The sequence below is a fragment of the Enoplosus armatus genome, chromosome 20, assembly GCF_043641665.1.
Source record: "Enoplosus armatus isolate fEnoArm2 chromosome 20, fEnoArm2.hap1, whole genome shotgun sequence".
Lineage (NCBI taxonomy): Eukaryota > Metazoa > Chordata > Actinopteri > Centrarchiformes > Enoplosidae > Enoplosus > Enoplosus armatus.
Window position 1 is genome coordinate 18,214,818 of NC_092199.1, and position 21,882 is coordinate 18,236,699.

The window sequence follows — 21,882 nt, forward strand, 5'->3', positions numbered from 1 at the left end:
GTTTATATCGACAGCTTGCTATAAAGATTCAACGTCTCATCAAATAAATGTGCTTTTTGCTCAGACTTGAAGAAAATCAGTGTCCAAGTCATTTTGTCCGGTATCCTGTGGCAGAGACACATTTATTCTGAAATGTTCGATCAGTGTCTTTTCTTCTGAATAAAACTTTTGTTTTTTTTACAAACAACATACACAAGCATACAAATACAAAAATATAAAAGCACAATTAATAACAATAAATGCACAAAAGCTCAATCAACCAAATGCTGTTGTTAAAGGAACAGTTTGGGAAATACACTCATTTGCTTTCTCTCGGAGAGCAAGATGAGAAATTAATAGGAATCTCTGTGAGTTAAGAGCAGGAGTCAGGATGTACTTAGCCTAGCTTAGCATAAAGACTGGAAGCAGGGGGAAAACAGTTAACCTGGCTCTGTCCAAAGTAAAAAAAAAAGACACCTACCTCTAAAGCTTACTAATTATCATGCTGCATCTCTACACAAACAGAAATGGAAAAACGACCGTTTGTGTGTGTGTGGTGGGGTGGTGGGGGGGGGGGGGGGGGTTAGACTTTAGACTTTTAAACCCTCAATGAAGCTCATGTGTTTGTGAAACAACATTAAACAAAACCAAGATACAAGAAAATACAAATCAGTGACAACAAAACACAATGGAATATGACTAATTAGAAAAAAAAAAAACTTTATTATCATGTCCCCAATTCCCAACACCAATCTTACAGCAAAATGTAGCATGATATGGAAGTAAATATGAATTTCCCAAACAGGCCACGGGCTGTACAGAAGGTAGCAAAAACACGAGGCAGCAGTGAGCTTGGATAACAGAGTTACACTGACGACAAACATACATTAAGTTGATTTAAAGTCAAACAAGAGAAGTGCTGCATTAGCAGCAACATCAAATAACTGGCTGGTTTGAGCATCAAAGTGCTTGTTCACTTTTGCTGATTTAGCACACCCCCAACGTTTGTCTTTCACCTTTTAATTAACAATCGGACAAAAAAAAAAGGACGAGGCAAAAAAAAAAAAAAAGTAGCGCGCGAGTTAGAAAAGTGTCCCATCTTACACTCGAGTCACCTGGCATTATTTGGTTGATTTCGACTCATCTAGCTTTGTTTCACAGTGAGTTTTCCTGAGGTTTGCTGTGTTAACTTCCATTCTAGGCGAGTTGTGTTTTCTAAAAAGGGATTAGACATTCCTTGGTTGAGGCTGGTAGCAGTGCAGTGTTAATGACGATGGCTTTCAAATGTCCTGTATTGACGGTGCTGCCCCTTAACAATCACATCTACAGAGCCTCTGTATTTCCACACAAAAGACTCTAGAAAAAGCTCTATATGCAGAGCAGGATGGGGGGGTGATTGTGCTCTGGCAGTTTCAGAGGCAGTGTACATGGTAAGCGAACACTTCTGACTGAAAGCAGTACTACAAAGTATGAGGTATGAGAATTCTCCTAAAAAAGGAGTCCATTGACAGATAAGACAGCACATACAAAGCACTTAAGGTTCCATTTTGACAACATACATTCGTACCACAGACTGTATATATAAACATGGACGACACGGCAGCTCCCTTAAAGTGAAGCCCATACGTCTCAATCGTCCCCTGGTGGCTGGCTGCAGTATAGGTCACATAAGCCCTGCCCCCCCCCCCTCCATGTTAGCAGATGGGACATGGGCCAATCGAATACATATTTCCCAAAGATGGTTTCTGTCATTTTAGGTAGTTCTTATCACGCTGATGTTTGTTCAAGTGTTTATTCTCTCTGTTCTGATAAGTTTGGTTTTAATTAGTTATTTGATGCTATAAAAAAAAAAGGGGGTGACATGTTACGATTGACAGCTGAGATTGACTTGCGGTCGAGTCGGGTGGGACCTCGATACCGCGGATCCAGTGGGAGGAAGTGGAGACGAGTCGGCCATCTTTATATACAGTCTGTGATTCGTACATGGAATATGTTCTAAGATTCTCTATGAATATTTAATAGTCATTCATCGTAACTGCCGCAGTCCCACTTCCACAAAGCAACACTTAGATGTTGGGTTGACTCTTAAGATAAAACGGTACCCGCTGGGTTAGGGTTTGACTGCCTAGGACTGGCTTCAAATATTTGAATCCGTGTGAGAGGACCGAAACAACACAACGGTCCCTTCAAGTCATTCGGTGAAATCGCGATTACCGATTGATTGACTTATCCTCCACTCAGAAACATGCCTCTGACTCCAGTGACGGAGCCTGCTGGTGGTCGTACAGTAGAAACAACATTGGTGAGGAAATCCATGGCCACAGATTGTTAACAATGAGTGAGCAGATTAATATACTCATGCGTTAAAAAACCAAACAGGATTTGCACAGTGTCTAATTTATACTCTGCTCTGATTGGCTGATGGTCACTGTATGGTGTAATAGAGGTGCTGCAGGAATGAGTCCTAAAACCCGGAAATGAGTCAGCATTTTTACACTTCCAGTTCCCTCGTCTGGAGGTCAGTGGATTTTCTGAATGGGGTTTTTTGGTTAGATGCCTGAAATAAGGTCTGTGGTTAACACAAGCTGAAGAGATTTCAACGTTTTGTTCTACGACATAAAATACATCAGTAGAATTTGGAAGCTTTTACGTGTCTTATAAAAGGCGGTTGCTAACAAGCAGCTAAATGAGACTACAGAGGTCGTCGCGGACATTAAACGTCTTCATGCCAAACATGGAAAGTCATCTACTCACTAGTCCGCCTTTACAGCCTCGTTGTGTTTATACTCTATATCCATCTGTCTATATATCTATATTCTCCTTCGCCGTGGTGTAGTTCCTTTATAGCCTATAACGTTAGCTTTTTACTTCTAGTGATTCCATTTACGCTTCAAAAATCATGAAAGTGGTGTTCGCTAGTGAAGATTATGCATCTTGTATGTGCATTCCTTCTACTATAATTTCCCAACTTGTAAAATACTTCAGTTTACTCTCGTCTTCACTGTTCTCTTGGCTTAGCAACCTGTGTGCATGCATTTCCACACCAGTATTTGACCCCTGCAGGCTCCGTGCAGCTTGCGACAACAGGACCTTTGTCAAGAACTTGAATGACTTCAGTAAACTCGGTTTGGAGGCTACAAATCTGCAACAGACTGGAGGTGTGGAGTTTGACAGACTCGGTTGGGAGGGAGATGCGACCGAGTTGCGTTTATGGGAAATGTAGGATCCAGTTTTTTTTTTGGAGCTTGATCTATACTAGGGATTTAAGTCAGGATATTTTGGCCTCTGCTACTTTGAGTTTCACCATTCTTTTTTGCTAAAATCTGTCTCTTCTGAGTCCCCTGACTTTATGAAAGTGAAATACTATAAACCACTGGAGGACTCCTTTAACACAATACAATGAACACGGAATGTGGGGCATTGTTGTTCTGCCGATAAGCCGGCAGCGGAGGTAGTAACAGAGCCGAATCGCGTCTGTCTAAAATAAGGCAGAGCTGGCAAGATGGGGCATAGGTGTAATGTTTTGATGACATGCTATGTATGCAATCCAACACCGGGGGGTTTAAAAAGCAGCTAGTAGCAGTTAGCAACTAACACAAAAAAAAGAAGAAGAGGAAGATGAAAGCAGGTAACCTACAGCACCGGAAATGTCGCGATGTATATTTAAAAAGGGTTTCTAAAGTACTTTGGGTAAACAAAGGCCAGTTAGAGTTACACTGACTGGTGACCGTCAGGGATTCCTTTCCACATTTCCAGGCTTCAAATTGAAATGACCAAAACAAATATCTAAAATGTTGGATCAGCAATCGCCAAGGCACCGAGGATTCGCGGGCTACAGACTATAACATCTGTATTTAATAAATTCAGGCACAGTAACACGGAACTGATCCGACAACGGTAAGCGATAACAAAAATGAGTTTTGCCATTTGACCATATTAATGTGACAATATTTACTGCTCTTCCCATTGAAGCCTAATCTGATTAGGCTGGTTAACCCCAATGATGCCTTGCAGGTTCTGCGACACATCAGGCCATTTTGTAAGGTTTAAAGAATGACCAAATAGCAGTTCAAATGATCATATTGTACCATTGTATTTAACATTTGTATTTAAAACTCAATCTGACAAAAGTGTTAAAATCAATAAGCAGATATTGACTTCATGTGAAAAAATTATAGCACCTAAGACAATTTGAACATTTTGCTGTGAGGCAGTGTAGTACAAAATGGCTATAATAGAAGTAATTAAGAAAAAATATGATATAAATAGCACCAAACGATAGCAGTTACAGATTTGAAAATTCCGTGTTCAGCACTTAAACCCAGACTGTGCAACCTTTGGAAGAAGAAATGAGAACAAACCCGCGATGTGATCACACTATCTGCGAGGCCCGTCAACATGTTGACCCATAGACTGTATGTAAAAGGCGGACGACATGGCAGCTCTCCCAAAGTGTAGGCAAAACGTCTCGATCGAAGATGGTTTCTGTCATTTCAGGTAGTTCTCATCACGCTGATGTTCGTTCATTTGAAGTGTTCATTTTTCTGATACGTTTGGTTTTAATTTGTTATTTGATGCTACAAAAAACGAGGTGAAATCTCACGATTGACAGCTGAGATTGACTGTGGTGTGTGCGCAATTCGGTCGGGCGGGTGTATGGGTGGGACCTCGACTGTATGGGTGGGCTCCACCCCCCGGTCACCACTGCGCAGACTCTGGCTCCAAATGATGTCACCAGCGCAAGATGGTAGCGTCCGTATCCGGGAGAGTTTGGCTTCATTTTTGTACAGTGGGAGGAAGAGGAGAGGCGTAGGCCATCTTTATATACAGTCTGTGGTCGGACCACAGCTTAAAATGAATGTGGGCCAGGGGCGTAAAGTGTGTGTGTGGGGGGGGGGGGGGGGGGGCAATGGCCCTTTCCCTGCTTTCCCTTCAGTTCAACACACTCAGGAGTCGTGCTGCTACAGTCTTACTTGGTCTAATATGGCCAGTAGCTTATGGTGGCTGAGTACTTGACATTACCAAGTCAGGAGGCTGACTTCTCCACTTGTGCTAGTGTGGCACAGAAAACACTTTGGTGGTTTTACCACAGAAGTCAAACTCAAAGTAAGCCTAGCACCCGACTTGCTTAGCTGTTTAGAACAGACTCAGCTAAACCTAGGACTTGCTGGGGGTTTCAAACACGGCCGACTGCTGCGTCAAAATGGCGGTGAGTAAGAGAAACTCAGTAAAATACCGCTGGGTGATTTTACAGTTCACCCTCAGTTCAATTGTGTTTCATCAATAGTAAAATAAAATAATATAATAATAAAAGAATGCCTCCCCCTGTGCTTTTAATACAAATGTACATCATATATGTCTCCTTAACATCTCCTGCGATATCAACAATAGTGCCATGCTGTAATCTTTGAGCAAAACAACACCATCTGCAACTCAAAGACTGCTCACCTCTCCTTCATTACCTTCTTTTACTCAAATAACGGCTGTTCTGATCCCCTACCTTGACGCTGCTGAGCTCGGGCTCAGTGACCTTTAGTGGTGTTTAGGTGGTTTCTACAGGACACAGCAGCTGGGTTTAACTAAACCACAGGTGAAGTTTAAACCGCAGCCTCAGAGTTTAAGAAACCATTTAAATTTGATTTCCGACAAGGCAGGTTAAATACTGTCTCTGTCTCAAAGCTAATGAAACATACTATAAATACTACTTGTGGTCACAGTGGCTGATGTTCAGCAAAGGTTACATAGTCTCACTTTAAGTCTTGGTTCTTTTATAAGAATTTTCTGGATTCACAAGATACTTTATTCTATTATTATTATTATTCGTATTTAGTCACATTAACCAATGTTAATTGTGTAAATGGAATAGAAAACTGTTAAAATAATTTTAAGAAAAGCTAGCGTGTTTACTGTGAATCTTTATGCAAAAGTCTCCCAGTGCCAGCTAAAAGCTTAACAAACACATACGAATGCACATAAAAACTAACTGTATGTCTCAGTTTGCTATAAAAATCCCATTGACCCAAACCAGCTCCACAAAACAGCCCTGAGAAAGACTGATGAGAAGAGTGCTCTCTCCACAGAGACACTAAAGCAAGCAGAAGGCTATCATTACCAAACCTGTTCTCTCAATTGCAGGTGTGGGTGATTCTGTTGAGATGAGATGGAAGAAGACCTGAAGGTGTGCAGCAGGTTCAGGTTCAGGACTGCTGACTGCTCCACTGGTTGGCCATAGGCCTGCGGAGCAGCTCCTCCACATGGCGGGCCACGTCCATCGTGTCGTCCAGGTCGAAGTCTCCGTCTGCATCCAACATGGTGTCACTCCTGAGGGGACAACAGCAGAGACAGAGGTCACCTTTTCACACTGTAAATGACTTTTTTATTAGATGTATTAGACAAATTTAAAATAAATCCCTCAAGGCGTGAATAAGTATAAGTATGTGAATATTATTATCAATACAGGAGCTTATCTTCAGTAAATAAATTCAACACATAAAGTAAAAGGAGCGTGCTTACATAGAGGGGTAGACACCAAAGTTGTTGGGGTGGCTCACAGAGGGAGAAGCTGTCTGGTCCATGAACGTGGGATTTCCTGCACTGGGTTCAGGGTTCGGAGTGGTGAATCTACCAAGAGTCAAATGCCACACATTACTTCAGCTATCAATATAATGTCTGTGATCACATGTCTGTAACAGCTCTACTGACTCACCACAAATTTCAATAGTGAGATATTACACGAAGGAAAATACTAATTTCTGATTGGCTGGCAGGTGTCGGCCAAAATCTCAAAATCTATCTTGGGGCACCTTAAATGCGTGGCGGGAGGTAACCATATCAACAGTGCCTTCAACAGTGTGCTCAACACTATCTTACAAGTTAACTCTTAGAGGTGAAACTGAACTAATTATGGGACAGACATTTCAAAATAAAATGACATATACATATATCTGTGATCAGCACAGTTTGATGACATTCCAACTATAGATGGCGCTACATGCTACAGCAACATGACACATTTTAAGGCCATAATTGTGTGTGTGTGTGTGTGTGTGTGTGTGTGTGTGTGTGTGTGTGACTCAGAGAATTAAATAGTACCATTGTCTGTTTAAAAACAAACAGACAATTTAATATTTTTATGCAGATTACTGATACTGGTAAAAATGTTTAAAACATTGCAGTGATTACACACGTTTTCCATTTGCGTTCATGATCGGCAGCAGTTTTAATTGTTACATTTCATTTCTCCTGTGTTCACACCTTCAGGGGGAAATCGTTCGTATCTCAAGAGGAAAAGCAATTTGTCTTGACGGAATACCAAAATTCATGCCAGAGTTCTGTTTTTACTTCAAATTAGACATCCAGTACAAAAGGTCCTTAAAAAAGGACAAAAGTGGCTAGGAACTACTATAGAGAATATTATTAGACATCCATCTCTTAGATGCGTGAAAGGTTTTGGGTGAAGTGATTTCGGATTTCTGTGGCTATTTTAGAAAAGAGAAAAAGGGCAACTTACTCTGGCACAACTTGTTTGATCTGTGGTTTTACGTATCCATCCACTGCTTTTGCTGCAACAGAGACGTACTGCTTGAAAACATATGAATAGTTATTTCAACTTTACAGTGTCATCATCCACGTTCTGAGCTTATTCCACCTGCTGCTACGACACCACCGAGTTATAAAAAAAAAAAGTTATTGTTCAGAAAGTAGTCTTCATTTCATTGAGGAAAAGCAACTTATTTGCAGATGTGTGTATTTAGCTCATTAGCGGTGATGTGTTGGTGTGAATACAAATAAGCGGGTCCGATACATACAGAGTGGAGGGGTGTAGTACTTGGCGAAGACCTCGTCTTTGGGCCGGTCAGGGTAGAGAAACAGAAGGTGGTTCAGGTCGCTGATGCGGTCAGCCAGGGAGCGAATGGAGAAGTCCTTGGTTGTATAAGGCAACAGATTCCAGACCAGCCTCTCACCTAGCCCAAGACAGGCACAACCAAGAATTACAACTGTATGTAAATGAATGCTGCATTTCAGCAGAGCTACATCTTTTGTATGCGTATTGTTTCGTTCAGTTACAAGTTCATTTTAATGACTTAGATGATTAGAAAGAATCACCCTAAGAATCTCACTCCGTGTGAGAGCGGTTTGGTACCTTGTTTGTTGGGGTTCTCAGCCACCCAGGCGATGGTGATGCCTCCGATCTCGGAGTCGCTGAACCTCAGCAGGAAGGTGCCGTTGGGTTTGGACAGCAGCATGTCCTGCGCCTGCTGCTTGTTGACAAAGCCCAGGATGGCCCTGTACACACACACACACACACATATTCACACACAAACACTCAGTGCCAGTGCACCTCCCCTGTCGTAGCAAGTGTAAAAGCTGTGTAATACGTTATATTGCTAACATTTTCTGTTCAATAAATGCATAAAAATAAGGTGATTTCGCTGATACTCTTCTGTTGAAAGGGGCAGTAAAATGTAAGAATAGTTCCAATTATTGCTTTACAGCTACATTTATTTTGTTTCCGCACTTCTAATTTATTTGATTTATTTGGGAACTGCACCAATTTCACACATTTCACACATCCTTGGAAGGACTAGGCATATGTGAAAAAGTAGGATAGAGCCTTTCGTGTCTCCAGAGGGAGCTGTGTGAAGCCTGGTAAACATCCTCAAGTGACTTTCACTTGAGTCAGGCTACATAACTCTACTACTAATACTAGCATAACACAACCAAATCTCTGACAGCGGTGGGGTTACATCGTGGGTGATAGTTGTCGGAGTGCAATGATAAATAGGTGAAGGAGTCTTTTAAGACACAAGACATTTAGTCTTGAAAAGAGTAACTTCCCCCTGAAAATCTTGTTTTTTTGCGGACCTCCAGTGGCTGAACTTCTCACCTTGCTGCAGTGATGTAGATGTGTACTCCAGGACAACTGAGCACACTTCTGACCACAGCCAGCAGTAACGAGTATGATGATGATAATTACAGCCGGCTGTTAAGTTAATCTTTAACGATACAAACAGTCCCGTTCTTTCGGAGGACCCCACCTATCCCTCCTCCTGGGGAGGTCAATTCTCAACCTTTCTCAACCTATGTAAATGTTAAGAGTTACTCTTCGCCCTCTGCCCCCCCCCCCCCCCCCCCATACTATATAATTTAATCTTACCTTGATCATAAATTGCTGTCTTGACCGTCAACATAAAACCAGATTCTTGCAAAAAAAGTCAGCATGAGTCATTACCCATCATTCCAGTGAGGCTTGAGATGTTTCTTCATGAGCTCCACAACTCCGTCAAACCACTGCCAGAAGGTGAAGTTGCGTCCAGGTAAGCTCTCCTGTACAAATGGAACATACTTACATCAGTATGTTTAAATGCACACGAGAAACCAGGTTACTCTGGTTAATAACTCTGGTGTGTGTGTGTGTGTGTGTGTGTAAGAGCATTTGGAATGAGCACAAGTTTGTGCGTGTGTGTGTGAATTTTCAGCTGTTGAACTGTGGAAACTCACCCGGTTGAACTGGGCCCAGGATATGGTCATGCTGCGGTAGTCCTCCGGGTTGTTGCTGCTGCTTGTAAAAGCCTTCTGTGCCAGGAAGACCAGGTTATCCTCCGAAAGGCCACGGCCGCTGTGCATCTCCGCCTTGTACTTCATGTTAAGGGCCTCGCACAGCTGGGGCCACAGCACCTTGTCTGGCACGATGAACGGCACCCTGCCCTGAGGAGATGAGGACGGAGAACAAAACAAGGTAACAGATGAAGATTTTACAAAAACACAGCAAGTAGGCCATTGAGAGTAATGAAATATGTTCAGCTCAATATGGTAAATGAAAACATAATCCAAAAATGTGGCACCACACTGATAACAAACTGTAAGTCTGATGTTATTCTATGTGTTTCTTATTCAAATCAAAGCCCACGAAAAGACCAACAATGTGTTCATGCTCAACACCCGCTGCTAATAGGTAATTCAGTGTTGATTTTGCCCTGCACATGGGATTTATTGATAATAAGAAAATATAGAACATGACAAGACTTATCCTTGTGTGACGTGTAAAAAAAGGCCAATGTGGGAAAACTGCCAACTCACTGGTTCAGCAAAGGCGTTGTCCCACAGGACTGTCGCTGTGGCGTTGTTGTCCTGGCTGCCATGGACGATCACCACCACAGGCAGCGATAAGGTCTGCAGGTTAGACACACACACACACACACACACACACACACACACACACACACACACACACACACACACAACAAGAGAGACAGTAAGAGCAGAGTCTTCTGGATTCATTCAAACTAATCAATTATTATTAATGTTTAATGCTAGTAAACATTAGGTATAGAGAAGTCTTAGACAAAGCCGTAAAAACCCCTGTTGAACTCCTAAGAAGACCAAGACAGTGGAGATGAAATCAGCAGCAGATGGCAAGACACCCAGTTATAAGAAGTCAAATGTCCCATCGGATTACTTTGACATGGAAGACCAGCTCGTTGCCTCCGACGCTGAACTGTGATTCAAACAGAACTGTGAACTTCTCCTCCGTCACTGACTCTGCACCTCGGCGGTCCGAACGCTTGATCCGCTTCAGTGACTGCAGCAGTGACACACACACACACACACACACACACACACACACACACACACAGCAAAAGACATGAAGATATAAGAAGAGATTAGAGACATATTCCGTCATTACAATAGACACAGCCAGTGTAGCATGCATTCTGAAACGACTTTGGTCATTAATTTTGATCTCCCAAAGCTACATGGGTAATGGGTTTCTAACCAAATAATGTAAAAACAATATTTAAAATACTGGTGAAAATACCAGTAATGTATCATTCTTACACCCCTAAAAAGATAACTAATAGAGTGCTGCAGGAATGAGTCCTAAAACCCGGAAATGAGTTCGCATTTTTACACTTTCAGTTCCCTCATCTGGAAGTCAGTGGGTTTTTTGGTTAGATGCCTGAAATAAGGTCTGTGGTTAACACAAGCTTAAGAGATTTTCACGTTTTGTTCTACGACATAAAATGCGTCAGTAGATACCCCCCCCCCCCACTCTGGAATTTTGAAGCTTTTACGTGTCTTAAAAAAGGTGGTTGCTAACAAGAGGCTAAATGAGGCTACAGAGGTTGTCGCGGACATTAAACGTCTTCATGCCGAACACGGAAAGTCATCTACTCACTAGTCCGCCTTTACAGCCTCGATGTGTTTATATATCTATCTGTCTATATATCTACATCTATCTATATTCTCTTCAAAGTGAAGCTCAGCGGTGGTGACGTTGAAGTGATGTGACCGTGCTGTAGATCCTTTATAGCCTAACGTTAGCTTTTTACTTCTGGTGATTCCATTTACGCCTCAAAAATCCGAAAAGTGGTGTTCATTAGTGAAGATTATCTTGCTGAACAAAACATGTAAGAATCATAAACTTTTGTTTTGCCGCAGCGTTTATTTTCTGCAATAATCCAAAATCCCATGGCACAAATCCCACTGGCTTTTTGTGGAGGGAACCAGGGCGACGCTAACTTCCGGGTTTGCCTACAAAAATACATTATCCCTGCAGCGCTCTATAGGGCTTACCATGTTTCTGAAGTGTGCACTGAGGGTGCCGGTGGCCTGGTGATACTCCATCACACAGTTGTTGTTGAGGATTTCTCCACTGCTTTCACTAGCAGGGCAAAAGAAAGCAGTGTTAACACATTCTCAGTGACTGTAGCTGGAGACACCTTCGACAAAGAAGAATTACACATTTAAACTGGTGACTAAAACACCACAAAACTATTTCTATATGTTTAGCAACTGTCAATTAACCAATTCATTGCCTTTTAATATCCAACAAAGTGCCTGCTACAATCACCCACTATTTGAACCTTGAACCAGCCAAGTGTCCATAACGTGTTTTACCAATTCATTTATGATTATCACAAATCTGCATGCTGGCGCATGTGTCCCTCACCTGTGCGTGCTCTCGTTCTTCAGCAGAGCTTTGGCCTGCTGCTCACTAACAATGACAGCCTTGACCTGAGGCGGGTTCATGTGGACGTTGAGCTTCCCGCCCACCAGAAGGCGCACTGTGGCTGCAAACTTGGTCTGGGTCTTCAACACCTGGGGCGGCTGCTTTTCAATGATGAAGGTACTGAAGAGAATTGAAAGAGGGGACAATGAAATGCTGGGTTAAGCCGACATTTTCTCGCATGAGAGGATATTTGAGTTATCCACAGACGGTGATATTGATTAGCTCAGTGTGTGCTTAAGAGATTCCGTCCATGAAAGCCAACAACAGTGAGAAGGCACGCTGCTGTCGAAATCCAGAGGACGTGAACACAGACACAGCTCTCACTCCAGTTATACAAGGACAAAAAAAAATAATAGCTTGCAGTATTGGTCTCTGCACTCTATAACCCCACAGCAGACCCCACAAGATACCAACAATAAACCGTCTCCAAGTCCACAAAGCACACGTAGGCTAGGTAAGTAAAAACTCATGACTTCTACCAGGACAGAATCTGTTTCCTGTTTTCCTTTACAGCACCCGAGCAAAAATGTTCCCATGCAGGTTGAGCAGTGCGATACTACCTGTATGGCAGCCGGTAGAACAAAAAGCAACAATGATACATTTTATTTACTGAGCGCTTTACATGGTACTCAAAGACACTTTACATAAGTTGAAAAGGTGATAAAAGCAACATATTAAAAACATAAACACACAATAACTACACGTTAAATCACACATTGAAAGTAGTTCTGAAAAGGTGAGTTTTGATGAGTGATTTGAACTCGGGCAGTTCGGTGCAGTCTCGGATGTGTTGTGGGGAGAGAGTTCCAGAGGGAGGGGGGCAGCTATGGAGAAGCCTCTGTCGGCCCAGGTTCCGGTGCTTGGTCCTGAGTGGAGGCAGGAGGTTGGTATCAGAGGAGGCGGAGGAATGTACTGGTGGAGCAGATCCGTGCACTTCTTGGTCTATCTTCTGGTGTCTAGGGAGCCGCCTCCGTCCTTGGTTGCTACAGTAATGTGGCTCTTCCCTTATCTGAATGGCTCCTGTCTTTCCCAAACATCACAGACAGCAGCTGTAGTTGCTCTCAAGTGAGGCGGACAGTGGACGGGAGATCTATCACTGACCTGATGCTGACCTCAAAGCTCAGTTCCTATCCTAGTGACCCCTAAATCTGACCCCTAGAGGAGAGGGAGGAAGATAGGAAACTCCATAACAGTGCTTGCTCATGGTGGGAGCTGTTGGGTCTCTGTAATAATAGGATAAAGAGTCGGTCTAGACCTGCTCTATTTGTAAAGTGTCATGAGATGAGTTTTGTTGTGATTTGGCGCTATAAAATAAAATTGAATTGTAACATTTTATATATGTTTTCCACGAGAGAATGGAATGCGAGGTTGTGGTTGCGGTTGACAACTTTCAGATCTTGCGAAAGCTCTGTGAAACTAAAAAGAACGTCTTTTGGATAAAGAAAAACGTAACACTGGCATTTGAACTGAATGGGTCAATGCATATCAGGCGACCTGGGTTGAACACTGGTAGGACACCGCCCAGCTTTAGCAAATGGGGAGCCGATTAAGTGATACTGACGTTTAACCGACTCCCTGGAAAGAGAAACGAAGAAGTGAGCATACAGAGACAAACAGAAACTGAAACTTCACTTTATTCAGTAACTACACTGCAGACTGAGTCTCTGATTAAGGTGACAACCAGAGATTAGAGAGGTTGAATGCTAATCTTGTAGCCCTGCATGATATGTGTGTGTCTCCTGTATGAAAGGTAAAAATGGTCATCCTCTGTGGATGCCAGGAGAAGGAAGGGAAAGTTGGTGAACTGGCACAACCCTGGCAGAGCCCCTACGCCTGCTGAGAACACAGTTATCGCTTCAAGTGTAGACTGGATGGGCAAACTCCCATGACCACGCCGGCATCCTCGCAAGAGTAAAGACCTAGTCACTGTTGCACAATCGGGACAGAATCGGCATTGCTCCTCCTAAATCAATCGTGAGTGAGTCCCAATTTTCAGAACTCTGGCTTTAAACAAAAAAAAAAAAAAAAATGGGAACCAGCTGTCCACGACCTCCACACGACACTGAGGAGTATATAGGTCCAGTCGAGGTCTCACCTGGTAACCAGGGCGGAGATGATATCAGTGATGTCGGCGTTGAGTTTGCTCAGCAGCTCTTCCATGGGGCCCGGCAGAGAAAGCTGCTGGGTTAGATGTTCGCAGCGCCGGATCTGCTGCCGGTTCTGCCAGATCAGGTCAGCCAGCTTCTCACACCTGGTGGACAGGGAGAGGAGGTGGAGATACCACCACAGTGTGGACGTCGAGGGTAAGAGGACATAATGAGGCTGGGCTCCTCTATGCAAGTATATTTATGCATATTTATGTATGCATACAAGTCCCATGTTTATTTGTTTTTTTTATAGATATTCATGAATTGTAACTTAACTGAAAGAAAAACATTCTACAAACATTCGTCTATATCACAAAAAAGGACATACTTGAAATCAGAACCCTATAAAATAAAATGTGCCAGTTCAAATAATGAATAAGCATGTCCAGTATATACCAGGACTGGAGGATATCCAATCCCCCCTCATGAGGACCCCCGTTGCCAGCCAGCTGCTGCCGCCTCTTCCACTGGATGAGCTCCTCATCAAGGATCAGAGTCTGCTGCTTCCTCAGCAGGGCCAGGGTCTTCTGGTGTTGTTCTGACAGGTCCTGCCGACACACCACCAGCCACATGCAGGGAGAAATTAGGTTAGCAAGAAATTGGACATGCATGTTTACGTACGCGGGAAGTGAACCGATTACTGTAAAGCCCACATTTACATGCTGCTGTGTTTACTGCTGAGAACTGACTTCACGTAAAAGTGGATATTGTCTGCCACGAGTTACCATCGGGGCGCAAACATTTTTTGACACATGTTGCACATGTCTGGAAAACAATGGCGCTCAAATGAAAGTGTGTTCTGCTGCTGAATTTGGAATATTTGGTTGAAGGGACATAAGACACTTCAAGGCTGCACTCATCCAGAAAGGAGGCTGCATGTAAAGATATATTAGCCAAATGTCTAATGTCATCAGCTGACCAGAGTTACAGTAGAACATTTTCACTAGGTAAGTAAGAGGTTTATTTGTTGAAGATTGTAAATGTATACCATCTCTTAGACCTCTGTCACATACATATATAATGTCACAATGTCAGATATTCATATTAAATGTTGCCAAATAAGCAACCTGACTAAAATCATTACAAACTGGTATGGGATGTGTACGGACAGGAGGGCTCTGCAGTGGGAGATTAAACCCACCCAGGACGTCATTGGTACCCATCTACTGAGCATCAGTGATATCGGAGAGGTGAGGTAAAGAATACCAAAAGACAATACCCCCACCCTGCAGCCAGCAATACAGAAATATCTGCTGCCATGACATGGAACTTTCCGTCATGCTGGTTTTGCACATTCCCGTACCACTACCTTTGTATAATATATGTATATAAGTAAAGAAGTAGAAGTGACAGAAATAGCAGATTATGCGGTACTCTGGTAGGTACTCTGTGGAGTTCTTGACCACTAGTAGCACTTTGGTAGCAACCTTTTTTTGATTGTTCTGCACATGTGCATGTACAACAAGATTCACATTCCTGCCAATGGTTCCCCAGGGAGCGGTAAGGTGCTGAGCAACGAAGCATTGTGGCGACAGTGGCAGTGAAGAGGAAAGTGAAGTGTGTCGTGTTGGCTCTTGAAATGCCTCACCCGTGATTGGCTCGGCTGTTTCAGAGCTACAAGACCAGTGATGTGATTGGGTGAGAGTGTATTTATGAATCAGCACACCCTCTGATCTATATTCCACTTCACATCACCGCTATTTTGCACTTTGCGCTGTTGCACAAACATGAACCAAAACGTGAAAATAGGCCCATTGGTGCATTTCACTCTTAAGTGAATCAATACAAAAACACTGTTGCATTCAAAATCGCGCCGTGGAACACCACACGTGACCACTCCTGGATCTGGTAAGGTGCCATAAATATCTACACACTGAATACAGTTACACTTAGGAAAGATTTAAACCCACTAACTAGTAAGTTATCACCCAATAGCCTCCAAAAGAGTGAGTGATTTACCGTAAGGAATGCCTTGCCATACTGAACGTGATTCTATCAGTTACGTCGATAAGGGCTGTGGAATATGATTTCCTGAAGTCAGAATGTTGTGTTTACTTAAATGGGCACCCAATTGGTGCTGGTTCCTCCTCTCCTGTGCAGCGGAGCGACTCTGGCCTGCCTAAGTACCTTCGGAACATCTTTAAAATGTGTGCAAGATGTGACCGTGTGTGTGGAGCGTCTTCATACAAGCCTGTATTTCTGTAGTGTGCTGGCCTCTCTGGTGAGCCAGGCCTCCACAGTGGCCCTCTTGCTCTGCAGGGTGGTCTCCCGCTGGGTGCGCTCGGCGGGAGGCAGTGAAGACAGGCTACTCAGCTGGGCTAACAAAGCAGGAAGCAGGAGACAGGCGGGACATTACAAAACATCAGTTACCTCAGAAAAACAGTTTTGGGCAAAGAAGGTAACTTTCAACTAGCGCCTGACTGCAGGTCCTTTTCTACAAAGATATGTGTGCCTCAAACAGGCCGCTGATGTTGGAAATCTGGCTGGCGGGGCAGAGAAACCAAGCAAAAACAGCTGAAGTGACATTTTAGGGTGTCATCACACTTCAGTTGGCTTTCTTTGGTTCAAACAGGAGTAGAAAATTCAATTTTGTTGTATTTTGTATTTGGTGAATTTGCCTAATATATGAGCCAATGAATGGTCTTAGCTGCTTAAGATTAAAGGTTTATCTTTGGTATTACTGTCTGTTCGGTCGAAGCTCATTTTTGTATTGGGAACACTTGTGGTGCACTGATAAAACAAATGCCTTGTGCATGTCTTAATGTTTGTGTGTGTGCCTCTTCCTCACCCTGGATGCGCAGGTTCTCCTGGTACTGGATGATGAAGTACTCCTGGTTGTGCTGCAGCTTTCTCAGCTCATTCTCAGTCTCCTGCGTTGCCAGGCGGAGCTCCTCAAAGGCCTGGTTGATCTGCTGATGGCGCTGTGACAGGCTGTCCATGGCCTGGCCCCCACTCCCACAGCTGGCCTACACACAAAAACATTTTAAAAAGTTCATTTTGCGTCTACTAATATGATGACACTAACACGTGTAATTTATTGCCCCTTCAACACTTACATTTGTAGCTTCTTGAACCAGCCTCTGCTCCGAGTGCAAGATGTGTTTTATGCAGCGCACCAGCTCCAAAGGACAGCGGTCGTAAGTGCTCTGCAGAGATAAAACACACACACACAAATACCACTCATTAATAAGATCAAGCAGTTAAATTAAATGCCCGTGTTAGAGCCACAGCTCTTTCTGTCCAGCTAACTTTCATGGCTCTGCTCTTATTAAAGTGCAGGACCAGTACTGCAGAAACCAATATTTGGCAAAAACAAAAAGTATTTAACAACTCCGTCACACCCTCACACCCGTCGTCAGCACTTTTTTCCCCAGAATTCAGCAGTACATGGCAGCTATGTCAGGACACAAACCACCACAAACATTTACTGTACAATGAACCTAAATAGTGAACTTAACACCTGCAGGAAGTTTGAGTAAAACCAGCAATTTGTGCAAAATTCTGCACAGACTATTTTAATGCCTCAGAATTAAAAATACTTTATTGATCCCCGGGGGGAAATTGTACAAACGATGATCAGACGATGTTTCCTGATATTTGTAGGAACACAATTCTATGTTCGTATTGTGATTTTACTTTAATTTCACTATCATATATAGGTTTTAATAGTCCAAGCAGCCTGGCTTCAAGAGGGCTTCACGACCACAGTTCCCCCTCTGAAACAAGCCGTTTTTAGACAAACTGAACAACCTCCAAAAACCTGAAGAGTAGTCCTGAGCAGAGCGCTCCAATAACTGACTGAGGGGGTGGATGAGCGTCCCTGTACTTGGTGGGTGGTGCTGGATCAGATGACCTGCTGGGGGCGTTCGATCTGAACGTTGAAAAGTGGGCGTGTCATAGCCGACATACCATGCTGTTGCTAGCTAGCTAGCTAGCTAATCAATGTTTGCTCTGTGCCGCTAGAAGTTGAAGATCGATTGATGGCTGGAAGTCACGATATTATTGGTTGAAATCGGTTGGTTCAAGCTTATGTAAGCACACGTCACCTTTTGTTTTACAGGAAGAAAAACATGATTGGATGTTGATATAAGAATACAAAGAAATACATTTTTTTATCATTTTTTTTGGCAAATATTGTTAGATACGTGCATAATATGACCGGGGATGGGGTTAAAAAGGAATTTTTTTATTTAATCTCAACTTTAAATTGTTTGCACCATATATCTCAAAAATAATGATAATACACTGAGTCACTTCAGAGTGTTTGCGATGCCCAGAAAAATGTATCTATTGTCAATGGGAAAGTATTTTTTGTTTCAGTGAGCGTCACGTGAGCTGCAATTCTGAGTGAGGCCAAAATATATGAGTGAAGGTCACAGAGAAAACCCAGAGGATAAAACCACAGGAGAGGTTTGTCTATCACTACAGCTGAGAAATGAGACCTGCATCAAATCGTTTCGGCATAGTGAGTGGTAAAAAAAAACAAAAAACATTTCAGGGCTGGCTAGTTTTCCCCCGTCTCACAGCAGGTTACCTTGAGCTGGTTGGCGTAGTGGCCCAGCTTGATCTTGAGCAGAAAGCCGTCCTCTCCTCCCTGAAGCTGGGCTTTCCTCTGCAGCTCAGCCACCAGGTTGTCCAGCAGACGCTTGGCTTTGGCCTCCTCCGTTGGGTTGTCCAACTCCACCGAATCCCTGTGAAAGGCGTGATTACATTTTTTTTTTTTTTTTACCAATCCAAAGTCAATGTCAAGCTCAATGCTCCTTCACTAATGATCATCAACAGGTTAGATAGCATTTGGGTTTCCCAGAACTAAGTCATTTACAGAAAGCTCTCATCAGCTTTGACTTAACGTTTGATTTGTGATGCACGACAGGATGCTATGATAATAAACTTTAGTTATATAGTGCAAAAAAAGGTTATAAAGTGCTTAACAAAAACACAAGGTGAAATAAGTCAGGTAAAAGAACAACTTATGTTACAAATACAAAAAAAGACGACAACATAAAAGAATCAAACATAAGAGCGTCACTTATTATCATTTAACGTTTACAGAGGAGGATAGAGAACCAAGTCTGAGATTTGGGTTTTCACAATAATTAGGATCTCGGATTCATTTGTATTTAAGTGCAGGAAGTGCAGAGATTCACGAATGTCTTTAAAAGCAATTTAGGAAGGTGTTCACTTCCCTAAGCTGAAAAACACTATCACTCGTATAAAAATGGAAGCTGACATTATGTATAAGATGTCCCAAAGGCAGCATATCAACATAGAATGAAATCTGACAGAGCACTAAACCTCGTGGCACTCCGTAATACAGACTAGACGTGCCAGATCTGGAAACTACAGGACTAAATCATTTACTTAAATCTCTCCTCGACTCGAATGTAATGAGTAAATTAAACTCCTCGTGCATAACAGGATGTCATGGTATAAGAAAATGATGCCATTCCTGTGTTTTCGCAATAATGGAAAGTCATACTATTGTGTTAACACTTAAACTGAGAGGCTGCATTTAAATTGTTATTTATTTAATATACTGTATCTTGAGCAGTGATTTAGAACAGCAATTCAACTGTTCACCCAGAGTCATGTCTGAGGTAGCATTTACATTTTAAAATCGCAGTGTTTTAACAAGGTGTAGTGCCATTGCCTGAAAGAATATCCCGTCTGGTGGTCTGCCTGCTTGTGTTCCTTTCCCTGTCAGACTTCTTTTTAATAACGTTGCCACGTTCCCTAATGCAGCAATTAACTTGCTGAGCACAACATTATTATTGCTGACAGAAATGACGGTCAAAACCGTGAAAAGAAGACTCAAGTTGTGGAAGGATGGACTGACTAGGTCACCTCAAACAACGTAACAAATATACACTCAGTTGTACACCTAGCTAAAACTAATGCAGTAACAACAGCACCTCCGTGGCAGGATTGTTGATTCAACTGTATGTTTGTGGTGCTGCTGAATTGTATTGCGTTATACTGACAGGTGTCTCCATCATTTTATCCACCCAATTTATATCAATGAGGGGTACAGTTCAACAGCACCACAAACGACACCCTCCAAACTATGATCATACAGTTGAATCAACACCTCTCTAATAAAAATTGTAGGAAACGTAGGATATATTATAGGGCTGTTATATTGGACTGCATGGACTTTGGCTAGGTGTGCCTAATTTGATGCCTTTGATTTAAATGTGGTACAGGGTTTTTTTTTTTTACCCTGACAGGATCAATACTCTGGGGCAATCATTCAAGTTAGTTTGATTATTGTCATTGAGAAAAAAAAACCTGAATAAAAATAAAGATCCAAGTTCTATTGCATACCAGAGCTGGCTCTCAATCCACTGGGCCAGGTAGTGTCGCACCTCAATGGGGAAGTGCTGGCCGTACAGCGCCTGCATCTGGTGCAACGCCTCACCCTGCAGCTGCTGGGCCTGGATCCACATGGCCATGGTGCTCCTGTGGAGGCAGGAGGGTGGCAGGAGAGGAAGGATGAGGGAGAGGGAAAGGGAACAGCAACCAAGAGTGGAACTGAGGAAGATGGAGGCATCGGTCGTGTTGAGCTCCAGAGAATTGACATCCGATAATGACACAATGTTTTGGCTGTCAGACACTAAAAGCATTCTAAGATACAGTAAGGCTGATTGAAGAAGTGCTCGAGGATAACTATTTGGCCCAACAAACGGTTCAAAAACATGGCGTGCGTTTTGACAAAGTCAGTAGCAGTCCATTTATTACACAGTTGGTCCTCTGTGTTGACTTTTAACATTACCTTCTCGAGCTACACGAGAAAGCGGAACGCATCAGCCTGCAGCAGGGAAAGCTTGCTCTCCCAACAAGTTAAGAGAGATAGCTTAGCTTTCACACTACTGTACATTTGAGGTTGGCTCGCTGGCAACCAGAGATTATATGCAGCAAACTTGCAAATGGCGACCTCGAAGTGTTGCTGAACAGATGTATGCACATGCTGAGTGGAAAGAGTGCGAATTTACGCTGCGTTTGTTACTTTGGTGGGACTCGGAGCAGCTTCACGTTAGCTTGCTAGCTATTCTACTAGCTAGCACAGTGGGGAAAGCTCGCGCGTACATTGTAACTTGGCCAAAACTTCCCCTTCCACGCCCCACAAGTGGTTAACAGTTAGCTAACTAACGTCTTCAACTCACCTTTTAAGGGACTGCGGCACACCTTATAACAACACCATGGACGAGCGGCGGTCGGCACACACGCACAACTTTTAAACCCCTAACAGGTTGGTTTTGACGCGACCTACACGTCACATCGCCAACTTCTTTATCGCCTTCTGCTTTCTGGCAAAGCAGCTGTTGTTGACCACCACACCAAAGATACTCTACAGCAGAAGATGACGCATTACACGCCGTGTCAACTGGCTTGTTTGAGATGAAACGCTGCTCGCCTCGAGAGTAGACGAGAGCAGCCGATCGCAGTCGGGGGTGGGTGTGGGTGTGTGTGTGTGTGTGTGGGGGGGGGGGGGGGGGGGGGGGGGGGGTGCCTGAAGTCGGCTCAGAGTTGGCTGACTCGACTTGCAGTGGCAGCACTGTGGAATAATGATGAAAAAAAAAATTCAGCTTTCATTTTTCTTCAGGCACAATACAGGAGCGCTGTTAGCAAAAGTAGCATATAGCTATTAAGACGTAAATCAATGGAATCTTGAAATAAATGAATAAATAAATAAATAAATAAAGGACACACTGGATTGGACTTCAGGCGGGTTCGTCAAATGTG

General features: G+C 43.1%; 1 protein-coding gene across 1 annotated transcript; it reads right to left on the reverse strand.

Annotated features, from left to right (window-relative positions):
* Window positions 1–6,176: 6,176 nt before the first annotated feature.
* Window positions 6,177–21,537, reverse strand: LOC139302900 (signal transducer and activator of transcription 5B-like). The gene is made up of 19 exons (XM_070926546.1): window positions 21,303–21,537; window positions 20,464–20,598; window positions 18,674–18,830; window positions 17,196–17,285; window positions 16,928–17,105; window positions 16,327–16,457; window positions 14,536–14,687; window positions 14,088–14,243; window positions 11,933–12,112; window positions 11,557–11,644; window positions 10,439–10,561; window positions 10,060–10,152; window positions 9,481–9,687; window positions 9,212–9,306; window positions 8,123–8,265; window positions 7,788–7,943; window positions 7,490–7,541; window positions 6,493–6,600; window positions 6,177–6,300 (listed from the first exon to the last, which is right to left on the reverse strand). The coding sequence occupies exons 2-19, from the start codon at window positions 20,589–20,591 to the stop codon at window positions 6,177–6,179; spliced, it is 2,361 nt and encodes a 786-aa protein (XP_070782647.1). The 5' UTR covers window positions 20,592–20,598; window positions 21,303–21,537.
* Window positions 21,538–21,882: the final 345 nt, after the last annotated feature.